This window comes from Molothrus aeneus, chromosome 9 (genome assembly GCF_037042795.1).
Source record: "Molothrus aeneus isolate 106 chromosome 9, BPBGC_Maene_1.0, whole genome shotgun sequence".
NCBI classification, from domain to species: domain Eukaryota; kingdom Metazoa; phylum Chordata; class Aves; order Passeriformes; family Icteridae; genus Molothrus; species Molothrus aeneus.
In genome coordinates this window covers 1,630,838-1,647,458 of record NC_089654.1, presented here as the reverse complement: position 1 = coordinate 1,647,458, position 16,621 = coordinate 1,630,838, and the positions used below count along the sequence as shown (strand labels likewise).

Sequence of the window (16,621 nt, the reverse complement as noted above, 5' to 3'; positions counted from 1 at the left end):
GGTGTCCCAGCCTGGCTCCAGCCCTGCAGCAGCTCCTTGGATCTTTACAGAGTCAGAGATGGAGTTTCTGAGTATTGACCAGCCCCTCATGTCACCCTTCAATAAACTTTGGCGTCCATCCCCCCTTCAGAAGAGCTGGAGTTTCTTAGGCTGGTGCTGCAGGGCTCCAGGCTCCCAGCAGGACTGCCAGCCCAAATCCTGTCTCTCTCTGCTTCTCCAAGTTTGTAAATTTGCCTGTCACCTATTTTTATGCAATTTAATATCTTTCCTGTGGCTTCTTTTTCTCTCCTGTTATTAGAGAAGCAAAGGAAAAGCTCTCCTGGGCATGAATGAGGAGCTGTGTAATGGGTTGCAATGGCTCCATCCAAACCATTGTGCTCTGCCTCGTGAATATCTATTTAATCAGTGGTTTTAAAAGAGCTGATTTGTGCTAAGTGATTTTTCTTTCTTAGACTGCAGCAAGAGTCTCATCCTCTTGTGAGGATGCAGCACAGGCAGTCCAGCTATTCTGGGCTTCAATGGCCCCATTGAGCTGGGAAGAGGTTCAGGAGCAGGGATCCATTGAGATGATTGTGGCAAGGAGCTCTGCAGGAGCTGCTGGGATGAAGCACCAGGGTTTATTAACTCAGCCATTCCACTCAAGCAGGAGCTGGGCTGTGTTTTCTACTCACAGATTTGCTGTGCTTTAGGAGTTAGGCCAGCTCTGGATGGTTCAGAGGCACGCAGCTTTCAGGTCTTGCTGCTGGAGGGAGCTTTGCTCCGCCAGAGCTGCCCTCAGCACGTGTGCCTGAGGTGGCACTGCTGCCTCTCTGCCACCCCAGGACGGTCACAGGGGACCAGAGCCACCAGTGTGGCCATGGTTACATTCTCAGGCTCTCTCTGTGGCTTTGTGCTTCCCCATCATGGAGAAGGGTTGGGGTTCATCATGCCTTTGCTCACTGCAGGTACCAATTTAGCCAGAATTTGGGTTTGTGAGCGGTGAGTTAACAGCACTCAGAGAAGCACTGCTGGGTTTAGGTTCAATCCCAGAGAACACCCAGCCATCATGGCTGTGTTGTGAGCAGCAATAAACCTCTGACCTGAGCAGGGTGAGTCGTGCCCAGCTCCCCAGGCTGGCACACGCTGCTCCCCTCCCTGCTGCCCTGAGCCCTGCACAGCCCCCCTTGCCCAAACACAGCAGCACCTTGGCACAAGGCACAGCCCAACTGTTCTGGCTGAGTGCTCAGCTTTGACACGAGGCTTTTGTTGTCCTCTCCTTATCTTGTTTGCTCCTCACATGATCACCAGCAGGCCCTGGCTATCTGTGTGGCATTTGCTGTCCCCTGGGTCAGCTGTTCTGCAGGGTGACACCGGGGTATTAATAGACAGTGTCATGCTGGGCTCTGGCTGAGGGCTATCAGGACAATCCCCCTGTTTGCTTCTCACCCTGGCTCTGCATGCTGATGGCTCCCAGAGGCTGTCAGGGCCAGCAGCCAGCCCCAGGAGCATCCACACAGTGCCACAAACACCTCCTGACCTGGGAACCCAGGGCTGGCCCGAGAAGGACAAAAGGAGACGGATTCCTGCTGGAGGCAGGGTCACCCAGAGCTGTGACACAGGGACACATCCAGGTGGGCTTGGAATATCCCCAGAGAGAAGCTCTGGGACCTCCCTGGGCAGCTGCTCCAGTGCTCTGCCACCCTGAGTGCAAAGAAGTTCTTCCCCATGTTCAGGTGCAATTTGTGTTTTAATGTACGGCCATTGTGCTTGTGGCACCACTGAAAGGTCTGGCACCACCTATTCCAGCAGCTCCTCATCAGTTCAGGTGTTTCTGTCAGCTCCTCATAAATTCAGGTGTTTTTATCCACTCCTCATAATTTCAGGTGTTTTCATCAGCTCCTCATAATTTCAGGTGTTTTAATCAGCTCCTCACTAATTTCAGGTGTTTTCATCAGCTCCTCACTAATTTCAGATGTTTTAATCAGCTCCTCACCAGTTTCAGGTGTTCCCAGCAGCTCCTCAGCAGTTTCAGGTGGTTTTTATCAGCTCCTCACTAATTCCAGGTGTTTTCACTAAATACTCACTAATTTCAGGTGTTTTAATCAGCTCCTCACCAGTTTCAGGTGTTCCCAGCAGCTCTTTACCAGTTTCAGGTGTTTTAATCAGCTTCTCCCTAATTCCAGGTATTTTCTCTCCTGTGTTCCATCAGTGAACTCCAACATCTCTTCTCCCCCATGGGAGTAACCCCTCAGTGCCTGCTCTGCACAGGTCTCAGCACCCCAAATGTTTCCACACAGTGAGTCAATATTTTTAAATGGATCCACTTTGGCCATCGATTGTCTCTGCCTATTCATTCTCCATGAGCTCAGGTCAACCCCTTTATCAATACCCTTTATCAATACCCTTTATCAATAGCCCAAAACACCCAGGGGGGCTCAATTCTCATTAGCTTGGGCATGAAGCTGTAACTGCAATCAGATACAATGATTTTGTGCCAGGCCCACACATTTGTGCTTACTCACACTGCAAACTTCACCTTCTGTGTAATTAAGCATTAATTAATCGTACCAAGTGCTCTGCTTGTATTTATCCCAAATTTCCAAGTGGCTGTGGCTGCTTTGTTGTGTTGTTTGATGCTCCTGGACTTGATGACTTGTTTCAGATTTTAGTTTTGGGCTGATTTTGCTCAGTGCCCCCACATCTCTTATTTCTTTTGAAAAGCTTTATGGTTTGGAGGAAGTGACTCCAAAACAGTGATTCCAGCAAGTGATTTGCAACATGAAACAGAGCTTCTAAGGGATCATTAATTAAGGAAGATCAAAATGAGCCCTGGAGCAGGTCTGGAGAGGATTTGCAGGTCTAGGGAACATTAACAGTGTTATTAAATGATATTTTGGGTGCCAGCAGCACTCTATCTGTTTTCACATCAGGGAAATCATCCCAAGAGGGTTTGATTTGCTGCCTGACCCCACCATTTGGCACAAACCACATGAAATGTGCTGCAGGAGTTTTGTCCTGCCTGGATTTTTGGCCTCACAATCATTCCTTTAAAAGGTTTTGTTCTTGCTGCTCACCACCTCTGACTTCCCTCCACGCTGGAGAAGATTTTCCTTCTGCTAAATCCAGTTTGCTGTCCTGAGTGATTAAAGCTCATTGCAGACCATGTGATTTAACAGCAGAAAATTAAAATCTGGGGTTTAACTTGACCCTCTTTTCCCCCCTTTTGTTTTGCAGCTGCCCGAGGAGGAGGGGAGGCAGTGTGGGCAGGCAGAGCTGTCCCTTCCGCCTCACTGGCCTTGGGAAAAAATGCAAATTTATGGAAATACAGTCTGGGCTGGCAGGCTTTGTATTCCCTGGCTCTGCCTGCACGAGCTGGGCTGGGCATTTCACAGAATTGTGGGATCATGGAATGGTTTGCATTGGAAGGGATCTTAAAGCTCATCTCGTTCCTGCCATGGCAGGGACACCTCCCCTGTCCCAGGTGCTCCATCCCCAGTGTCCAGCCTGGCCTTGGGCACTGCAGGGATCCAGGGGCAGCCACAGCTGCTCTGGGCACCTGTGCCAGGGCCTGCCCACCCTGCCAGGAACAATTCCTTATCCCAAGTCCCTCTCCAGCTCTCCTGGAGGCCTTCTAGGCCCTGGAATGGCCTTTAGGGATCTCCCCGGAGCAATGTTTCATAAGTTACACTATTAATTCCACCAGGAATAACATCAAGTTGGTGTTTACCCCCATCACTCCCACAGGGAAGCTGTTCAGTGCTCTGGCTGCTCTCGAGGCACAGATTTCCCTCTGATTTCCAACCTCAGATTATTCCTGTCCATTTTATCCCCTCTTGTTTTTACACCAGTGTTGTCCTTCGGTGATTTCCTCTGGTGGCCTTTTCCTCAGGCACTTGTGACACCCCTGTGTGGGGAACAGCAGGTGCCATTCCCAGCCATGGCTGTGATCCCCAATGCCAAACCCCTCAGACAGAGCAAACCCTTTGTGCCAAAGGGCCAGGACTTTCCATCCCTCAGCTTTTCCCCTCAAACAGCAGCAGGTGGCAGATGCTCGTGAGTTGGATGACGCAACCTTTGCACTGAGCTCCTGCTGGCCCTGAAATGATCAATGAGAGCTCTGAAAAGATTGCCCTTGGAATCACATCCCTGGGCTCTGACATTTGCTATCACAGAGTCCTTTCCTGTGGATAGGGAGGATGGGGAGTGCAGGCATTTGAGAGATGTGAAGCAAGGAAAATTTTGCTGAAATGTACCCAGCTGGATTAATTATTGTTAAAGGCCGAGTCTCCAAAGGATTTAAAGATCTGAATACCATCTTAGGACATTTCACTGTCTTTTTACTGACAGGCTCCACGGATCCCAATTATGGAGATAAATCCAAAAACCAGGTCAAATAATTATTCCATGAATCAAGTGGAAAGGCTGGATGCATTTCCGAGCACAGCAGCTTTCCACGCACCCATTGCTGGAGTTTTGGATACCATGGAAGGGCTGGGGGAATTTAAAAGATTAGTGCAGGAAATGTGTAAATCTTCCACCTCAAAGGCTGCCTGTTCAGCTCAGGTGAAATGGAAACTCTGTGGTGTCTGTAAGTTGTCACCACGGTTGTCACTTTGTTCCTGTCTCCTGTGCGGTTGACAGCAGATGAGAGGAGCTCTGTGCCATGGGGCCGGCCGGAATGAAGCAGCTCAGAGCTTCCCCCCTGCTTGGAAAGGCAGAAGTGCCTCTGGAGCCGTGCCAGGATCTCTGTTTAAGGGCAGGATGGAATCAAGCCTGGCTCTGGCCAGCAGCCTCCTGCTGCTCCAGCTCTGTGCGGATCCGGGAATGCTTCCTGTGTGCTGGGAGCACAGGGCATTTGTGCAGGGACCCTGGAGAGCCCTGCTGAAGGCTTGGCTCTGGGAAGGGAGTTAAGTGCAGATTGCACTTTAGAGGGGTAGGAGATCCTTGAAGATGCATCAATAAAAGATGGAATATAGGACTGGAATTCCCCTTCTGCTGCCAGTAATGGCCCAGTGGGGGAAAGACAGGGCTGGAGCCCGTGTTCCCACTTGCTGGGTGGAATTATCCCCCCCACGCTGGTTCTGGGCAGGGATCAAGGCTTGTCCAGAAGGGTTGGAGGGTGTCCTGGAGCCCCAGCAGAAGACACCAGCGTCCCTGTCACATGAGCCAGGCCACCGCAGGCAGCCTCCAACATCCGTGTGCTGTGGATTGGGAGAGACGGTCTGAGAAATGCTACAGGGCTTGGCTGGAGCTGGGAAAGCTGGGAAAGCTGAAGTGACACTGAACAGAGCAGAGCAGCCAGGCCAGGCTGGGGCAAACGCTGCCCTGTGGCTGGAATGGAAACATCTGTGCCGTGGGACAGCAGCGTGTCACGGAGCAGCTGCTGCCAAAATCCAGCTCTGGAGCGCCGTGCTGTCCCTGTGCCACCTGCCCCACCAGCCACAAACCATCCAGCCCTTCCCACAGGGAAAAGGGGCATTGTTCCCCCTGGGGAGACTCAGCTGTGTTCTTCATGCAGCAGAAGCACAGCTGGTGCTGGAGATGTGGTGCTGGTGAGCTGTGGGTGCCTGGAGGTGCTGGGCAGAAACGCCTGGAGGGTGAGCAGAGCTGTCGGTGCTGCACAGGGAGCGGCTCCACAGAGCCCTGGGAGAGTCTGCCCTGGCAGGGACCTTCAGGCTCATCCTGGGCATGGGCAGGAACATCTTCCACTGTGCCAGGCTGCTCCAGCCTGGCCTTGGGCACTGCCAGGGATCCAGGGGCAGCCACAGCTGCTCTGGGCACCCTGTGCCACTCATACCTTGGTATGCCTCAGCTGGGATGGAAGGGAAGCAACTGCTCCATCAGTTGTCAGCTGGAATGTTTTCAGGAGGAAAAATCCCTTAGGAAATGGCATTGCTGCCCATGTTGGGAATGATCACACTCACATCCATATGTCTTTCCAAGCTCTGGAAGTAAAAATACAGGTGGGGTGTCTGCTTTGTTTGACTGTGCCTTGCATTTTCCAGAGATTAGTGGCAGAGAACAATTGGAAGAGTATAAAATAGCCCAGGATGTACATTTGGAAAAATAACAACTGGATTTTAGCGCTCAGGATTCCTTCTCTGGGGGACTTAAAACAGCCCCATGATGTTCACTTGTTACAGGATAATGTCGAGCTGCTTATCTGTAGTAAACATTAAAAGGATTAGGTTTTTTGGAACCCTTTGTGCTAAGAGAGAATCCAAACTCATTTTTACCTCCTGCTGTACTTTTCCAGCTATCTCCTGGTGGCTGCTCCAATGCAGCACGGTGCTGGATACAATCACTGACATTTGCTGTGCAAACCAGGAGCCTCCCCAGGGTGCTGCTGGATGGGTTCTGAGGGCTGGGAGGGCTCTGGGGACTCATTTTTCCCTCGGGGCTCTGCTGAAGGTGGGTTTGGGTTGCAGAGGGAGCAGCAGCAACTCTCAGGTCTGTTTTGGGCTCTGGCTGTGAGCAGGGCAGGGGCTCTGGTTGTTCTGTCTCTGTTGTACCCACTGAGCAGAGAACAGGAACAGAGTGAATTAAAGTCACAGAATGGTTTGGGTTGAAAGGAACTTAAAGATCATCCAGTGCCACCCCCTGCCAGGGCAGGGACACCTCCCACCAGCCCAGTTTGCTCCAAGGCCTGTCCGACCTGGCCTTGAACTTCTTTATTCAGAGATTACAAAGTCAAGTAAACACATATTTTTGCTTTTGGATACATGCAGAGGCTTAATGATGTGTTTAGCAGCAGCTGACAGCTTCTGTTACAAACACTTCAGTCAGTGCTGCCGGGCTCCTGTGCCAGGCAGCTGTGACAGCACAGGGAGGGGCTGCAGGGGCTGCTGCCTTGGAGTGGGGACACTGAGCTCTGGAGATTGTGGCATCACGGAACCACAGACCAGGTTGGCTTCTGTGGCACCTTAAAAGTCATCTCATCCCACCCCTGCCATGGCAGGGACACCTTCCCCTGTCCCAGGTGCTCCATCCCCAGTGTCCAACCTGGCCTTGGGCACTGCCAGGGATCCAGGGGCAGCCACAGCAAATCTGGGAATTCTATCCCAGGCCTGCCCACCCTCCCAGGGAACAATTCCCAGTTCCCAATGTCCCATCCATCCCTGCCCTCTGGCACTGGGAGCCATTCCCTGTGTCCTGTCCCTCCATCCTTGTCCCCAGTCCCTCTCCAGCTCTCCTGGAGCCCCTCCAGGCCCTGCCAGGGGCTCTGAGCTCTCCCTGGATCCTTCTCCTGTCCAGGTGAGCACCCCCAGGTGTCCCAGCCTGGCTCCAGGCCTGGAACAATTCTGGGGCTTTCTCTGGACTCTATCCAGCAGCTTCAGGTCCTCCTGATTTTGGACCCAGGGCTGGAGGCAGCTCTGCAGGTGGGGCCACACCTGGATAAAAAAGTCAGGAGCCACATGAGGGACAAACCCAGCAGAGGGGTTTGAACTTCTAAGGGGTTTGTTCCTAAGAGTAACAGTGTTTTCCCTAAGTGGGAGAAGGTCTGGAGGGGAAGAAGGTCAGTAGTGCCTGCGGAGCTGTGAGCTGTCACCCCAGGGAGCCCTGTGCCCCTGCCAGGGCTGTGCTTGGTTCCGTGTGTCCCATCCTGGGCCATTAAGTACTGATGGTTTCAAGCACAGCCCTTTCCACATGGGAGATTATTTAGGAAAAGCAGCAAGCTGTTCAGATAATGGGGAACAGGTGCACAGTGTTAGAGAGCGGCCAGGCAGTGCAAGGAACAGCATTTTTCCTTGCTCGTGGTTCTAAGAATCCTGAGGGATGTCTTGGTGAGACTCAGCAATCCCAAAAAGGAGCTCTATAATTAACAAAGCCTGCCCAAACCTCTGGAAATATTTTGGAAACATTTGATATCATGAAGGTGGTACTGTAGTTAGGATATGGGGAGTAATGTCCTCAGGAATGACTCTGGGAAGGCAAAGCAGATGGTGAACCTTCTTGAGAGTCAGTGCTATCATCCTCAGGAAAAGTGTTAATTCCCAACATAAACAAAAATCCTCGAGCTTGCCTGGTCTGCTGGGCTGGAATGTGTTTGTGTTTCATACTCCAGAGCAAACTGTGGGGCTGTGCAGCTCTCATGGAAACCACTTGACTGGCAATGACGACTCGAATGACTCTGAATTACATCCAAAATGTGGTGCATTCCTGTTTCTCAATCCTTGTGCCAAATTTTGCCACATTCCAAGACTACTGGTGGGCAATGCCAGTCCAGGGACATCAGTTCCTGAACCTGGTGAAGGGTCTGGAGTGGAAATAGGAGGAACAGCCGAGGGCACTGGGCTTCTTCCTCCTGGAGGAGGCTGAGGGGAGCCTCGCCAGGGTCTGCAGCTCCTCCCGAGGGGCAGTGGAGGGACAGGCACCAATTTATTCTCTGTTACCACCAACAGGATCCCAGAGAGCGGCTGGAGCTGGGTCAGGGGAGGTTTAGCTTGGATTTTGGGCAAGGTTTTTCCCCCAGGGAATGGTCCCGGCCCCGAGGCTGCCAGAGCAGCTCCAGGAGAGCTTGGACAGTGGTGCCAGGGGTGCCCAGGGTGGGAATGCTGGGGGTCTGTGCAGGGCCTGCAGTTGGATCGATGGTCCCTGCAAGTCGCTTCCATCTCGGGAGGCTCTCTGATCCTGTAGTTGTTACAGTAACACTGCAGCATTTGAGCAGCTGGGGGTTGCTGTTATGAATTCTCTTTGTTTGCACAGTGACTCACGAAGCCTCGCTGTGTTTTGCAATGATTTCTCCTGGCTCGCCGTTGTCTGCTCATTACCGCGGCTCAGGCGCAGCTTTGCACAGGTCCGGGGCCGGTGCCCGCTCGCAGCTAACTCCTGCCACCTGCCGTCTCCTTCCTCTCGCTTCCCTGAGATCCTGGCTTCTTTGGGATGCGGAGAGATCGGGGAGCGGAGCTGCAGCTGCCCCGCGGCCCGTGGGGGAGCGGTGCTGAGCGGCCGCTGCTCCCCGCTCTGCGCACCCTGCTCCTGCATCCCCCGAGAGCCGGCACGGGGAGCGCACAGAGACATCCCGGGCAAGGCCACCTTCCTTCCCTGCTCCTGCATCCCCCGAGAGCCGGCACGGGGAGCGCACAGAGACATCCCGGGCAAGGCCACCTTCCTTCCCTGCTCCTGCATCCCCCGAGAGCCGGCACGGGGAGCGCACAGAGACATCCCGGGCAAGGCCACCTTCCTTCCCTGCTCCTGCATCCCCCGAGAGCCGGCACGGGGAGCGCACAGAGACATCCCGGGCAAGGCCACCTTCCTTCCCTGCTCCTGCATCCCCCGAGAGCCGGCACGGGGAGCGCACAGAGACATCCCGGGCAAGGCCACCTTCCTTCCCTGCTCCTGCATCCCCCGAGAGCCGGCACGGGGAGCGCACAGAGACATCCCGGGCAAGGCCACCTTCCTTCCCTGCTCCTGCATCCCCCGAGAGCCGGCACGGGGAGCACACAGAGACATCCCGGGCAAGGCCACCTTCCTTCCCAGCCCCACACTGCTGAGAGACAGCACTGCCTGGGTGTGATGGTGTTTGCAGGAGTCTTAGGATGAGGGAAGAGATGAGAATGTTGACTCCATATTTCAGAAGGTTTGATTTATTATTTTATGATATATATTATATTAAAACCATACTAAAAGAATAGAAGAAAGGATTTCATCAGAAGGCCAGCTAAGAATAGAAAAGGAATGATAACAAAGGCTTGTGACTGACCAAGACAGTCTGGACAGCTGGACTGTGATTGGCCATTAATCAGAAACAACCACATTAATCAGAAACAACCCAATCCCAGACCCACCTGTTGCATTCCACAGCAGCAGATAACCATTGTTCGCATTTTGTTCCTGAGGCCTCTCAGCTTCTCAGGAAGGGAAATCCTAAGGAAAGGCTTTTTCATAAAAGATGCCTGTGACACCTGGGCTAGGGCCCATCCCACTGGGATGGTGGAATCACTGGGGAAAGATCTCCAAGATTATCAAATCCATCCATTCCCACCTCTATGTCTCCAGGTGCCACATTTGCACGGCTTTAAACCCCTCCAGGAATGGAGACTCCACCACTGCCCTGGGCAGCTCTTCTGGTGCTGCTGTCACCTTTCCTCCTCTGGAGCCTGTTGGACTCTGGCAGGGCTCAGTTCCCTGGAATCCCTTGGTGGGGAGTGTCCAGCACTGGGAAATGTTGGTCAGTAGATCTGATAACACAGGCTGGAGGCAGGCAGGGAATGCTGGCAGCTCCCACATGTCCTAGAGAGATCTCTTATGGAGACAGAGATTTATGAAAGATTTATAGGGGCCTTAGATATCAAATTTCTGGCCCATATGATTAGATAACACAATTTCTATCGCAAATGGGGTGTCTTGCTGTGAGTGCTGTTACTTGGGGATAAACTAGAAAGGAAATTTTGGGGTTTTTTGTGCTTTGTACCCTGCCATCCTTATCTTTCAGTAGGCAAATGCAGCTTTTTTTCCACTTGGACAAAGCTGATGGGGTGTGCAAACTTTGGAGAGGATCTCACAGTGTGTGCAGTGTTCTGAACACAGTGATGAAGTTTTTCCAGCAGAGCTCAGCAGTTAAGTTCCAATAGAAAAAAAAATAGTGGGAAATGCAGCTCTGAGAGGGCAACTTTACAATCCCATTGCAGTTCTTACTAATTCCAGCAAGTGTTTGTTTGAGGGATACTTTTGGTACCAGGACACAGTTCCAGGTGGGTGTTGTGCAAACCAGGAGCAACTGGTGACAAACACAAGGTTAAACTCTTGCTCTGCGCATCTCGGGTCACATTTTCCCAACACTGGATCATCCAAGGGGAATATTTTCCCATATTCCAGTTCTTGTACGTATTAAAAAGCAGTGACAGCAGAGTAATTCCTGAGTTTGAGGATCTTGCTCACAGGCTGTACCTCTGGGAGTGCCTGTTCGCTCCTGGCAGAGGTAACTCCAAACTCTGGGATCAGTTCCTTTTTGGGGAATTTTCTGTTAACTTCTGGCTGAGCACATGGGTGGCTGAGTGCTGGATGAAGGCCAAGGAAAAGGAGTCTGAGGAACACTGGTGTGGCTGCACATTGAACTTGAGGAAAGGAATAAAAGCACTTTTCGGTTGGACTAACCACGTGATCCGTACGGCAGCATTCCAGGTGCTGGAACGGGGAACACGGGCAGCAGGAGCTGGAACAGCCATGGTGTTCCAGCTGGGCATTGGCTGTGGAGGCTTCTCACCACAGCAGCAGTTCATCAGTGATGTAGAAATCTGGAAAACTTGCAGGATTCAGGCAAGTTCAGGCGTTAATACTTCATGTGCTCCTCCTGCCGCAGTTAAAGCTGTCTCTGCAGAGAGGAGGGAGAGCTGGGGTCTTCCCTGCCACTGTGCTCAGGGAATCTTCTGGATTAAGGAGTGGAGGGATGGAGAAAGGCACAGCAGGAACCACAGCCTGGTGTCCTGGTGGGACAGCAGCCAGCATGGGATGAGGTGCTGGAGCAAGCACTCAGCTGCTACTGCAAGAGGCAAAACCTGACTTCCAAAGGCAAGGAAATTCCTCCTGAGCATGGCTGTACCTCACTTGGCTTTCTGGGCCATGGTCACACATCTGGTGTTTCTATCAGGCCCAAAGGAGCCAACCTGCTCATTTTCAGCATTTACGAGGGGTGTCATTGCTGGAGTGGCCAGGGTGACTTCAGCCACGGGTCACAGCAGCCAAGCTATGAAAACACAAGAGAGTGGGTGTAAAATGGAAAAGGTGACAAAAAGTTTTGTGCTTTTTTTTTTTGTTTTTAAACAGCCCTTCATTTTACAGCACAGCTGTTTAAAATTCACTGAACCGATACCTTGAATGGCTAAAAACATGGTTTGGGCATCCAGCTCCCACAACTGCCAAGTGCTTGCAAATCTTCCAGGGTTTCAAAAGTTTGGCTTCGGAGCAGATGGGGACAGGGCTGGGCTGGAGAGTGTTGTTACATTGTGGTGCCTTTAGTTCCTGTTGTGCTCATAAGATTTGGAGTGAGGTTTGGCAAATTGAACCCCAGGGCTTGTGCAAAAGGCATTGAGGGTGGAGTGGGGTGTTTAGAATAATGGAATCCTGGAATGGTTTGGGCTGGAAGGGAACTTAAAGCCCATCCCATTCCATCACCTGCCATAGCAGGGACACCTCCCACTGTCCCAGGTGCTACAAGCCATCTCCAGCCTGGCCTGGGGCACTGCCAGGGATCCAGGGGCAGCCACAGCTGCTCTGGGCACCTGTGCCAGGGCCTGCCAGGGATGGATTCTCCATCATCTCTGATCTATCCCTGCCCTCTTCAGCTGCTGTGTGCTCGTGCTGAGAGCTGTGCTGAGCTGTGAGACATCCGTGCTGAAGGCAGCATGAGCAGAGGCAGCCAGCACAGGAGCCTCCGGGGTCAATGGTTCTGGCCACGCAGGGTCCTCCTTGCACTCAAGGGAAATGGGCCGGTGAGTGGCTCTGATGGCCACAGCCAGTGGCACGGTGGGAGCCACGCTGAGGTGATGCAGTGAGCTGTGCTGAGGTGACACGGTGGGAACCACGCTGAGGTGACGCGGTGGCAGAGAGCCACGCTGAGGTGACACGGTGGGAACCACGCTGAGGTGACACGGTGGCAGAGAGCCGTGCTGAGGTGACACGGTGTGGGCCGCGCTGAGGTGCCCTGCGAGCCCTCTTGTGGCAGCGTGTGACACGCGGTGTGTGTTCCGTTCGCAGCTTCGATGTGGAGAATGGCCCGTCGCCGGGGCGCAGCCCGCTGGACCCGCAGGCCAGCTCCTCGTCGGGACTCGTCCTGCACACCACGTTCCCGGGCCACAGCCAGCGCCGGGAGTCGTTCCTCTACAGGTCCGACAGCGACTATGACCTCTCACCAAAGACCATGTCCAGGAACTCCTCCCTCCCGAGCGAACAGTAAGCACCAATTCAGCTCCTGCTCTACGCTCTCCTAGAGCTCTCTGTGCTGCGCTAACCCTCAGAGCTCTGTTAAGAGGAGCTTATGGGTGGTTTTGGCACATTTCACAGCTGGAATGCACAAAACGGGTGCTGATCCAACATCCTCTCCCATCCCATCCCATCCCTCAAATATTCTCATTTTCTCCAGAATTTAGCAGAAGAGCTTTCAAAGCCCTATCCTGGAATAACAGAGAAGTTGTGCTGTACTTTTATATACAGTATTGCTGTTCCCCATCCTGTTTTGGGGCTGTTCCCTAGAAAACGAGATGGATGGCTGAGCTTGAGAGGATCAATACCCACAGAGTGTCCCGGATTCCCAGCCCCTTATTTTGAAAGGCACATGTTGAAGTTTTGAAGTGGCCATTCAGCTATAAAAAAAGTGCTCGTTAAACAAAGTTGAGCTGTTGCGAAAGTTTTGTCACGAAATGGAAATCTGAATATTAGCCAGATCCACGAGAATTCTGCGAGAAAATATTCCTGCTGAGTTAAAACTGAGTAAATATTTATTGAAGGAAACTCCAAATTATGCAAATAGTGTTTCGTGTAAACGGTGGGTTGTAACAATTCCCAGCAGTGTGCAGGGGTGGGGGAATCCCATCATTTCCCCCAAATTCATGGCTGTCTGAAGCTGAAGTGTCCACTCACTGTGGGCATCGAGGCTCTGTTAGCACTTGGGACAGAGTCTCCATGAGTGTGGAGACAATTTTAATTAGACTTAATAGCGCTGATACCCGAGTGAGGATGAGGGGATGACCTCTGGCAGCACAGCAGGGAGAATTCCTCTTTGGAGGGGTCCAGCACTGGTGGAGAACTCTCCAGAGGGTCCTGTGGCAGCCTGGATCTGGTTCTGCTGCCCTTGCTCAGTACATCCTGTTATTAATTATGGGATTAAGAATAGAGTTGACCAAAATGTTGCTTCTCAGAGTGCCTAAAGGGGCTCCAAGAGAGCAGGAGCGGTACTTGGGACAAGGGATGGAGGGACAGGACATGGGGGAATGGATTTAAGCTGAAAGCAGGTAGATTTAGGTGGATATTGGGAAGGAATTCCTGGCTGGGAGGGTGCCCAGAGCAGCTGTGGCTGCCTCTGGATTCCTGGAAATGTCCAAGGCCAGGCTGGGTGGAGTTTGGATCCACCTGGGGTACTGGAAGATGTCCCTGCCCGTGGCAGGGGTGGGACTGGATGGGCTTTAAGCTCCCTCCCAAGCCAAACCTTTCAATGATTCTATACCCTGCCATCTCTCAGTTAGGTCCATCATACAGAATGTTTCATACATGCTCAAGTGCCATAACTAATACCAAAAAAAAAGGAAAAAAAAGGCAAAAAGAAAAAAAAATCCCTCTTATTGCTGGTATATTTTGCTCACAACTTCTGCTCAAATCTTCCGTGATGAAAACAGCCAGACAAAACCCGGCGTCTGAACAAGGTTAGAGACTGCGACAGAGATCAACAAAAGCCAGGAAATTCAAAGGTGACCTTTCCCCGCGCCACTACGGTTGGTTTTTTTCCACCGCGGTGCAAGCATGAGCCTTAACTTTTGAATTTCCTGGCTTTTATTGCCTGGCGTTCCCAGTCCGAATGCTCGCTGCAGACGGTTGTTTTGGATATACACGGTGACCTTTCCATTAGGAACAAGCTTTTATGTGGTGTTAACTAAATGCTGCGTGGGTACGTTCATGAGGAAAACCCCCTCAGGAAAACGCTCCTTCCCTGAGGTGAATTTCACTCTGTTTGAAGGTAAATTTGTACAGAAATTTATACATTTTTCTCCGTTTTTCCTTAGGCATGGCGACGACCTGATTGTCACACCTTTTGCCCAGGTGAGTTGGTGGCATATTGGCCTCTAAAATAGTTTTTCCAAAGTATTAAAGCGGAGAAGGTGACACCTGCGGTTTTGTCTCCCTCAGGTGCTGGCCAGCCTAAGAAGCGTGAGGAACAACTTCACGCTTCTCACCAATTTACAAGGCACCTCCAACAAGTAAGCCTGGCTTTTTAAGCTCCTTCCGTACACAGGAGGAGCCGGCGGGGCCCGGGGAGCGGCGGGGCCCGGGGAGCGGCGGGGCCCGGGGAGCGGCGGGGCCCGGGGAGCGGCGGGCCCGGGGAGCGGCGGCCGCGGTGCCTCAGGCTCCGCCATGGCCTCACGGCTCCCGCGGTTTGCGCGCGACGCCAGGGGGCGCCGTCTGCCCTCCCCTCATGGCGGCCCTCCCCTCATCCCCTCATCCCCTCATGCTCTCATCGCTCCGTTCCCTCACCCTTCATTCCCTCACCGCCTCGTCCTCTTGTCCCCTCATCCACTCATGGCGTCCATCCCCTTATGGCGTTCCTCCCCTCATCACCTCGTCCTCTCATGCTCTCATCGCTCCATTCCCTCACCCTTCATTCCCTCACTGCCTCGTCCTCTTGTCCCCTCATCCCCTCATGGCGTTCCTCCCCTCATGCTCTCATCACTCCATTCCCTCATCCCTCATTCCCTCACTGTCTCGTCCTCTCATACCCTCATGGCATCCATCTCCATATGCTCTCATCACTTCATTCCCTCATCGCCTCATCCTCTCGTCCCCTCATCCCCTCATGGTGTCCATCCCCTCATCCCCTCATTCTCTCATCGCTTCATTCCCTCACCCCTCATTCCCTCACCGCCTTGTCCTCTCATCCCCTCATCCCCTCATCTCTTCATCTCTTCGTCCCCTTATCCCTTCATGCCCTCATCCCCTAACTGAGCCTCATCCCCTCATTCCCTCATCCTTTCATCCCTTCATTCCCTCATCTCCTCACCCTCCTCATCCCCTCATCCCTTCATCCCCTCATCCCTCCGGTCCTCCCTGAGGAGCAGGCATTGTGTTTCATCTTGTGCAATGTCCACTATGAATCATGGGGGCATTTTGGGGCCCCACACCACAAAAAAACACACTGAGGGGTTGGAGAGGGATAAGGAAACGGATCTGAGGAAGGATCTGGAGCCCCAGGAGAGGCTGAGGGAGCTGGGCAGGGGCTCACCTTGGAGCAAAGGAGGCTCAGGGGGCCCTTGTGGCTCTGCACAGCTCCTGCCAGGAGGGCACAGCCAGGGGGGTCGGGCTCTGCTCCAGGGAACAGGGACAGGAGCAGAGGGAACGGCCCCAGGCTGGGCCAGGGGAGGTTTATTTGAATATCAGGAAGAGTTTCTTCACAGAAAGGGTTTCCCAGCCCTGGCACAGCTGCCTGGGGCAGGGGTGAAGTGCCCATCCCTGGAGGGATTCAAAATCCCTGTGGGTGTGGCACCAGGGGACACGGGTCAGTGCTGGCCTTGGCAGTGCTGGGTTGGACTTGGTGATCTCAGAGGTCTTTATCAACCGAAACAATTCCATGTTCTTTGTTGTGTGGCCACCTTGGCTATCCCAGGCATTCCATAATGGTCCTGCCCTGCATTTCCACCACTGCTTCACAGAGCAATAATAATGCCAGAATTGTTTCATTTGGAAGGGATCCAGCAGAATTAAGTCCAACTCTTAATTGGCCCACAGAGGGATCAAACCCCCAAAGCTGGTGTTATCAGCACCAGGCTCTACCCAACAAAGCTTATCTCACATGAGCTGTTCATGGCCAAAGGGCAGATGTCAAGGGGAGCACCCCAAACCTGGGCCTCTGGGAACAGCAAGGATTTCCCAGAAGCAGCATCCTGGAGCTCAGCTGTGAGAGAGCTGCCCAGAGAAATGAATCCCACATCACTTCCTT

General features: G+C 52.8%; 1 protein-coding gene across 3 annotated transcripts in view; it reads left to right on the top strand.

Annotated features, from left to right (window-relative positions):
* Window positions 1–16,621, top strand: part of PDE4B (phosphodiesterase 4B) — a 178,264-nt gene that overhangs the window by 104,987 nt on the left and 56,656 nt on the right. For all 3 annotated transcript variants that reach the window (XM_066555724.1, XM_066555725.1, XM_066555727.1), the window contains 3 exons: window positions 12,676–12,870; window positions 14,694–14,730; window positions 14,818–14,888. In XM_066555724.1, the coding sequence (XP_066411821.1) occupies window positions 12,676–12,870; window positions 14,694–14,730; window positions 14,818–14,888 (303 nt within the window). The remainder of the gene's footprint in view (window positions 1–12,675; window positions 12,871–14,693; window positions 14,731–14,817; window positions 14,889–16,621) is intronic.